The following is an 8,494-nucleotide window of genomic DNA, read 5'->3' as shown; positions in this document are numbered from 1 at the left end:
ATTTTAAAACATATCTGACGATTGAAAAGTAAGGGACTATCGAGAGTCCATTTTTCTAGAAACTATAAGAGAAAGTCCTAAAAATAAAGACAAAAGTGGGAAAAAAAATCTAAAGTAAAAGACAAGAAAAAATGACAAAAAAAAAAAACTTAAGAAAAAACTTGTCAGAAATGTTCCGCAATTAAAGCTGAAATTTATGAGGATCACAGACAAAAAATATTTATATAAGTACACATTTGAGGATAAATTAATTTAACAGGGTAATTAAAAAAAAATAATATTTTAAATAACCCTAGAAAAACATTTTAATGAGATAAATTTGAAAATTTATAAAAATTAAAGGTTAAAATATGTAATAAGAAAAAATAGGGGAAAAATGAAAAAACGAAAAAGAAAAACTTTTAAAAAAAGTAAAAAGAAAAAAAAGAAAAGAAAAGGAAAAAAAATACTAAATTTTTTTTTTTTTAAAAAAAAAGGGGTAAAATGGGGTAACAAACACCGGTGATCCGAGGTGTCCACCACTAAAAACGGATCGCCTCTTAGTATTTAGGTATGAATGAATTGGTAGTGCCAAAATAGTAGATAAATTTAATAAATTCTTATAGAAAAATATGACGATTCAGAATTGGTTTAAAATAAATAAAATTTTTGATAATTTATTAAAGAACTTTCCATAAAATAAAAAATAAATAAACGAATATGTAGAGTTATCACCAAGAACCACATATAGGTATCATGTTGATAAAGTTTAAAAAACTTAATACTTATAATTTTGATTCTCAATAAAAAAAAAAACAATTATTATTCATCACTAATGACAGTATTTGCCACAGCTAATAAATAAGATTTAGAAAAGAGACCTATACTTTTGTGTTTTTGTTGACTTGATTATAATTAAATAACAAAATAACAAATAAATCAAATTTGTGATGAGAATTCTACTTTAAGGTACAAAATACACTATAATGATAATTTTAATAGAGAATGAAGTAAATAGTAGATTTACAGTACATAATTAAAGTAAATAGCAAATTTTAAAATAAATAATAGTAAATTAAAAATTTAGGTGGTAAAAAAATATTAGCACGCAAATCCATTTGTAAATAAAAAAATTACGAGGTAAAATTTTTTATCGTTATTTACTTAAATATTCTAAATTTATTATTTATGTAATTCAGTTTTAAAAATCTACTCTTTAATACATTTTTTTTTAATTTTAATAAGATCTATTATCAAACGACATGTGTCCCCATAGAGACTCTTGCAATAGAAAACTTATTATTATTGAGAAAAAACTAGAAATACAATTCAAGATGGTAAAAAATATTTTTTATACTAATCCACTAAAAAATAAATAATTGTCATTAAATTAATAAAAATAAAATAAAAGGTCATGATGATATGTAATTATTTAGAATGACACATAAATAATAGGCATGCATAAAACAATGACAAATTATGTACTTTACTCTTATAATTATTATTATTATTTTGAAGTGTCCGATATTTTATTTATAAAGTAAATAAATAAAAGAGAAAATTACATTATTGCATTTCAAACTATTTGGTTTTTACATAGTAAAATCTAAACTTTTAAATTTGACAAAATGTACTTCGAACTTTAAAATCAATTATAATTGAAATTCATTGGTTGATGGCATTATGAAATTAACAGTTCAAGACATGAAATTTATATGTGACATGATTTCAAAAATGACAATCTTTAGCCTTGCATTAAGAATCTTGTGTTAGTCAACTTGATAATATTCAATTTTAAAATCTAAAGTGTAGACTGTCATAAAGTTTGGGATCCGTTATGCAAGAAACGAATAATTTAGAGTGCATAAGTGTAATTTACCCTAAATAAAATTGTTGTTTGTCCAAATGCTCCCAATAAATAGGAGAGGTTCTAATGTTGTCACTTTTACCACCAACTCAATTGAATCTCAAACGTTTGTCCATCATCATCCAATGGCTGAAATTTCCCTTTCCGGGTACACCAACTCTCTAAAGTTGACCCCATAACAACACGTTAAAATCGGTAAAAACATATTGAAATTGATCTCGTTTTTATTTTTTTATGTTTTTTGAGAAGAAAAAAAATAAAAACGTTTTTAAAATAACGTTTGACGTAATAAAGACAAAAAATAAAAATAAAAATAATTTTTTAATTTAATATAAAATGAGACATAAATAAAAAATAATTTTTAATTATTTTTTATTTTTTATTTTTATTTTCTCCTATATTGAGAAAAGAGAAATATATTAATGAGTTTTTTATATTAAAAATAATTTTTTGATAAAACTAATAAATGAATTTTTAAAAATAATTTATGTCTAATATTAAAAATATTTTTATTTTTATTTTTATACAAAATATAAAATTCATTGATTTCAAACGCCCTTATTAATTTTAAGATTTTGTGTGTAATAGTCATATTTTGGGGTCTGGGATTGTTCGCCTATAAATACGCTCTCAAGTGTTCGACGAATTGCCGCAAAGAGTCGTGAAATATCGACACGAACACTGAGTTAGACTTAGAAGAAGGTACCTTGCCCAGGTCAGCATTTTCGTTCGCCTCTACTCTGCTACTAGATCTAAGGCTAAAGATTTCAACTTTGCCTATTTTTTATGCCTGGGTTTTCCTTTTTTTTTTTTTTTTTCTTTTTTCTTTTACCTTACTTCTTAAGTTTGCGATTTTCGGTATTTTCTTTGAGAAGTTACGTTTTTAGTTGTTCTTTCGAATTCTTGGTTTAGCTTCTCGTATTGCTATCCAGAAAACAAGAAAAAGATTCTTTCTTGGCAGTTTTGGTTTCGAAAGGTTGTAATTTTCTTTTGTTTGTGTAATTTTCTTGGCATTTTATATTTGTGTAATTCACGTCAAGAAAATAGTATATTACTGTTTTTTGCTTTATGGGTCTATTACAAAGCCTTGGTTTTTGACTTCTTCTTAGTATGGTTAGAGAATATGCCAGAATTGTGAATTATGGAATCATTTCAACCTTTGATCATTTACCTGATGTTTTATAAAGTGTGTACTTTTTCAGTTATAGTTGTTTGTATGCTGAGATACGTTTCTCTCTCTGATTTGCAGCTTGAGAAGATATGGATACTTTCCTGTTTACTTCCGAATCTGTGAACGAGGGACACCCCGATAAGCTCTGCGATCAGATTTCTGATGCAGTGCTTGATGCCTGCCTTGAACAGGATCCCGACAGCAAGGTCGCCTGCGAAACCTGTTCAAAGACTAACATGGTGATGGTCTTTGGAGAGATCACAACCAAAGCCAAGGTTGAGTACGAGAAGATTGTGCGTGACACTTGCCGTTCGATTGGATTCGTGTCCGATGATGTTGGTCTCGATGCTGACAACTGCAAAGTCCTGGTTTACATCGAGCAGCAGAGCCCTGATATTGCGCAGGGTGTGCACGGTCACCTCACCAAGCGCCCTGAGGAGATTGGAGCGGGTGACCAGGGTCATATGTTTGGCTATGCCACTGATGAGACCCCTGAGTTCATGCCCCTGAGCCATGTTCTCGCCACTAAGCTTGGTGCCCGTCTCACTGAAGTTCGCAAGAATGGGACCTGCCCGTGGTTGAGACCCGATGGCAAGACCCAAGTTACCGTCGAATACATCAATGACCATGGCGCCATGGTTCCTGTCCGCGTCCACACGGTTCTCATCTCCACACAGCACGACGAAACTGTCACCAATGACAAGATTGCTGCTGACCTCAAAGAACATGTTATCAAGCCCGTGATCCCAGAGAAGTACCTAGATGAAAAGACCATCTTCCACCTCAACCCCTCAGGCCGTTTCGTCATTGGAGGCCCTCATGGAGACGCAGGTCTAACGGGGCGAAAAATCATCATCGACACCTATGGTGGTTGGGGAGCTCACGGTGGCGGTGCATTCTCTGGCAAGGACCCCACTAAGGTGGACAGGAGTGGCGCCTACATTGTTAGGCAGGCTGCCAAGAGCATTGTCGCAAGTGGGCTTGCTCGCAGGTGCATTGTCCAGGTCTCGTACGCCATTGGTGTCCCTGAGCCATTGTCGGTCTTTGTTGACACTTACGGCACTGGGAAGATTCCAGACAAGGAGATCCTCAAGATTGTGAAGGAGAACTTTGATTTCAGGCCTGGAATGATTGCCATTAACCTGGACCTCAAGAGGGGTGGCGATGTAAGGTTTTTGAAGACAGCTGCTTATGGCCACTTTGGCAGAGATGACCCTGACTTCACTTGGGAAGTGGTGAAGCCCCTCAAGTGGGAAAAGCCTCAAGAGTAAACGGGATTTAAAAGCATGTTCACTGCTTGCACTTGATCAATAATATGCATCTGCTTTCCAGCTGCATTGGGCCCACAAATTTGAGCTATTGCTTGCTTGTCTTTCTTTTGTCCCTTTTTTTTCTCGAAATTTTTTTTTATTCTCTTTAATGTGTTAAAAAATAAAAGTTACTGATTTTTGAGTTGTAATCAAAGCAATCTTGCAGAATGAAGCTGCTTCAATATCTATCTTAGGATGTTTTAAATGTGATTAATGACCAATGTTATTCTCTTCATTTACCCTCTCTCTCTCTCTCTCTCTCTCTTCTCAACTGGATTGATCTCCCTTTGTCTTTGAGTCTGCTTTAGTCGGTCGTGAAAGTTTCCCTTGCCTTGCTTCATGAGACTTGTAACAATTAAAAATTGGTTATGCCTTGTGCGAGTTTCAAAACATCAGGTTTATTTGACACAATCTCAATTTAAGGAAGAGGTAGGAAAAACATTGTCTCCTATGTTTCTCCGGTATTATTATGAGTACCATGAAATCGTTACTCTCTCTCTCTCAAAATTGTATGATAAGGATTTTATAAATATGGTTTTGATGATGAATGACCATAGATCATGAAGGATGATCCATATCGCCTATAGTCATACTGGGGATGTTCTATTATCAAAAGAGTAACAAGGGGCTGTCAAAAAAACAAACGTTATAGCATGACATTACATGCTAAGGATTATAAACTAACCATCACAAACTACATACCCACCTATAGCTACCATAGATTGTCGTAAGTTCATTTACAGAATGAAACACCGTCTACTTAATTTGTTCATGTGACATTTATCGTTTTCTATGGTTTCTCTGGGTCATCGCCATAAGTCTCTGGCCACCGCCATTTTTCCAAACTCCACAAACCGGCAACCCTTCAGGCGGATCCTTATCCTCATCTATTTTTACCTCGTTCATATCAGAACTAGCATCGGAACCACCATGTTCTATAACTGTTGCGGCATCGCTACCAAGTCGGTTTCTAAGGAACTTAGACGTCTTCTTCTGATGCTTGTTGCCTGCTCCACCATTCCCCAAATTTTTCTTGGAGCTATCACCATTTGATTGAGAACCATTCTGGCTCTGCTTATCATCAACTAGAATCTTTGATTTTCCTTTTGCAGAATGGGGGTCATCCTTTGATAAAACATCCGTACGGTCTACAAGGCTCTTGTAATTTGATTCCAATTTCTTCATGCTACTAATAATACTCTCTACCAAAACATCCTTTGCAGCACTGATTTCATTCTCTTGACATTTCTCCTTGCCTTTCTTCAAACTTCTCATGTTCTTTGATAGACCACTGTCATTCCCCAAGTTATTCACATGAGAACCACAGCCCCTTGTATTAAAATTGTAAGTCTCAACCAGCTCTTTTTGCTTCTCTGGATCGGGACAGAGTCTTGCTAGTTCAAGAACAAGATGAGACAAGCCAAACTGGCAAACACAGGCAAGATATTCTTCTGTATTGATCAAATCGTGCCGATACTTTGAAGATATTTCTTTAAATGCTGCGTATTTCTTTTCGTCATTTTCTAAAGCCACGCGGATTCTTACCACAAGAGACTTATTGGCAGAATTAACATCTTCTGCCTTCAGCAGAGTCAGGATACTTGTAGCTGATTTAGCAGTTAGAACAGCAGAAACAGGTGGGAAACTAGAGATAGAGTTACCAGAAAACCCTCTGGCGGTAAGGTTCAGTAATGAAGCAGAATGGGTAAATGTAGTTTTGGTAGTTGAATTTCTTGATGAGCTACCCGTGCCAGATGATGAAGGTTCATGAGATTTGACCAGACTAACTGAAACAGTGCTTTCATAAGAGGGAGATAAATGCGTACTCCTTGTTGTGGACCTACTATGGAGAATACTTGGAGAACTAGATGATGACAAACGCCCAGAATTCAAAACATGCCTTGGCTGCTGAGAACTACATCCTAACAAGTTGGGCGGGCGATTTGCTGCTAGCCACGCTGGAGAATTATTACGAATGGATAGAGCAGCATTGTTTTGAGGATGAAGAAGACTTGCTGTAGAGTTCCCATCTAATCCTCCAAAAGCATTTTTTCTTTTCTTTTTACCTCGGCTTGGAGCAGCAGGAAGTGGAGGAAAGGATGAATCTTCCAGTCGGGCAGTCCTGGGGATCTGCCTTAAAGCATCAGAGGATATTGAAGACGGCTCAGAATCCACAGTTGCTAATACTTCAAAAGAGCCCACTGATTCAAATTCACTCGTTTCTCTATGATTAGAAACTGCTCCAGCACTGGATAAAGTTCCGCGAGAACTTTCTGCATTGGCTGTCTCAAGACTAGCTTGGATAGACGGGGGAAGTTGAATTTCGGTCCGATCAGAAGGAAATCTACGTCCTCTTCCGTGACGATCTTGCTGAGCACCTCGTCTATAGTGAAAGCTTATTGGTATCTGGTATAGATATAGAAAGCTTGACACAGTTGCTCCAATAAATACAGCAAACATAGCCATAATGCAGAAGAAACATATAAGTGATTCATAAATTCAAGTGAAACAATAACCTGAAGAGAAGTAAGACGCTTGCAGCGAGACATCCGCCCTCCATGTTCCATGACGTTATGCCTCTACAAAATGACGTTTTCATGAGACAAATGCTCTACATGGCAGAAAAAAGTGGACTTCTCCAGATATAATGAATAGAAGAAATGAAAAAAGAAGCAGATAGAGAAGTATGAACATGTGAAAAAAGATGTCACCTTCATTTCAGATTCAGTTGCATAAACAACAAATTTTTTTTCTAGGCAAGCCTCATCCTCGCACAAGAAGTGTGCTTGACGAAAATGGATCTGCAAAATAAACTTCTGAGGTCAGCTATGAAAAGACCTGAGAAAAAACATGGAAGCCAGAAAATAAAGGAAGACAGAAAACAACTGGCCTCCAAGTCATCATAGTTTTTGTAGTATTCATACTGTCCCGGATGCTGCCTGCATTAATGAAGATAAACGAAAGTGCAAGTTAATACAACTTGAAGCATATGTTAACATCCATAAAGCAAAAACTACCTTTGGCAAATATGACATGTATAATGTTCGGTTGACATATGGCAATATAGCTCATTTTCTCCATAAAAAGGGTTTTGGCAAAATTCACACGCTGGATGTCCCTTAAATCCTCCTCTTTCAGTTTCACTGCCATCAACTTCTGAATCACCTGTCTTTATATGCTGATCCAATTGTGCTTTAGTATATAAATTTTGTTCACATATGAAAACCTGCTTGATAATTTAAAGTTAGATATCAGTTATCACAGTAGAATTTCAATTGTAAATAAGCATGTTTTAGGAATTAAATTACCAGGCTGAATTTTTTTTATTATAACTTACGCCCCACCATGATCATTCTCTCCAATCATAGAAAAGAAAAGATGATTAAAGTAAGAACTTCAAGTCTTCAACATGTAAATTAAAAAAAAAAAAAAAAAAAAAAACACGCCGAGCAGTTATTGCCACAAATCTGGTTGTCTCCTACATACCCAATATCTAGAAAATTGGAAGTATGGTCAGAGATAATGAAATAGAACATGGTGATGTCCTTTAACCGCATTTTGTTTAGAAGCAGATATACGGTAATAATGTTATAATTCAAATGTATCTCACCTTCCTACTTTCCAGACACAAACTGCACATTAACAGCCCATGTCGATGAATCAAATGGCTTCTCAGGTGCTCAACATTCTTAAACTCCCCTTTCCTTGTGAACACTTTGCTCCTTTCATTAGTTTTATCACAAACACTACATGACAACCTGCACATGGCCTTTATTATCTTGTAACGATCCAAATCATCAAAATATGCTTGTGTTCCTTCCTGATACCAATACGTCCCAACTTGACCCTCCGTTGGATCAGCTGGAAAAATTGCAAAGTCATTTATCATCCGTGTATAATCTCCTAATGCCTGGATAATTGGTAAAGGGAATAAGAACAAACGAGGATGCAGGAAAAAAGAACAAAAAAATAAATAATCTAAGCAACAAGAGCGTCAATAGTTCACATGACAAAAAAGATGGCATTTTGCTTTAGCTTCCTCAAGGTTCAGGCGGTAAATTGAAACCAAAGACAAGAATTAGCATAACGATAGCACAGTGTAACTGGAAGTATAGAACATGTAACATAAAAAAAGGCAGGCTTAGTTTATCTGAAATCCAATGCTCC

General features: G+C 35.2%; 2 protein-coding genes across 2 annotated transcripts in view; one reads left to right on the top strand and one right to left on the bottom strand.

Annotated features, from left to right (window-relative positions):
- Nucleotides 1-2,412: 2,412 nt before the first annotated feature.
- Nucleotides 2,413-4,544, top strand: LOC21386808 (S-adenosylmethionine synthase 1). Its single transcript, XM_010094997.2, has 2 exons — nt 2,413-2,561; nt 3,096-4,544. Exon 2 carries the CDS (start codon nt 3,107-3,109, stop codon nt 4,286-4,288), a length of 1,182 nt encoding a protein of 393 aa, XP_010093299.1. The 5' UTR covers nt 2,413-2,561; nt 3,096-3,106; the 3' UTR covers nt 4,289-4,544.
- A 323-nt stretch (nt 4,545-4,867) lies between these two features.
- The window catches only part of LOC21386807 (E3 ubiquitin-protein ligase ZNF598), a 4,995-nt gene continuing 1,368 nt past the window's right edge, over nt 4,868-8,494 (bottom strand). Inside the window, exons 3-8 of the mRNA XM_024163566.1 lie at nt 7,938-8,237; nt 7,345-7,553; nt 7,218-7,266; nt 7,039-7,128; nt 6,844-6,906; nt 4,868-6,733 (exon numbers count right to left, since the gene is read on the bottom strand). Of these exons, the coding sequence (XP_024019334.1) occupies nt 5,108-6,733; nt 6,844-6,906; nt 7,039-7,128; nt 7,218-7,266; nt 7,345-7,553; nt 7,938-8,237 (2,337 nt within the window). The 3' untranslated portion in view covers nt 4,868-5,107. The remainder of the gene's footprint in view (nt 6,734-6,843; nt 6,907-7,038; nt 7,129-7,217; nt 7,267-7,344; nt 7,554-7,937; nt 8,238-8,494) is intronic.

The sequence above is a fragment of the Morus notabilis genome, unplaced genomic scaffold (assembly GCF_000414095.1).
Source record: "Morus notabilis unplaced genomic scaffold, ASM41409v2 Scaffold1843, whole genome shotgun sequence".
NCBI lineage: Eukaryota > Viridiplantae > Streptophyta > Magnoliopsida > Rosales > Moraceae > Morus > Morus notabilis.
This window is presented reverse-complemented; position numbering and strand designations above follow the sequence as displayed.

Bases quoted from the DNA above. Each gene is read 5' to 3' on its own strand.
- LOC21386808 (XM_010094997.2), top strand. From the start codon at position 3,107: ATGGATACTTTCCTGTTTACTTCCGAATCTGTGAACGAGGGACACCCC.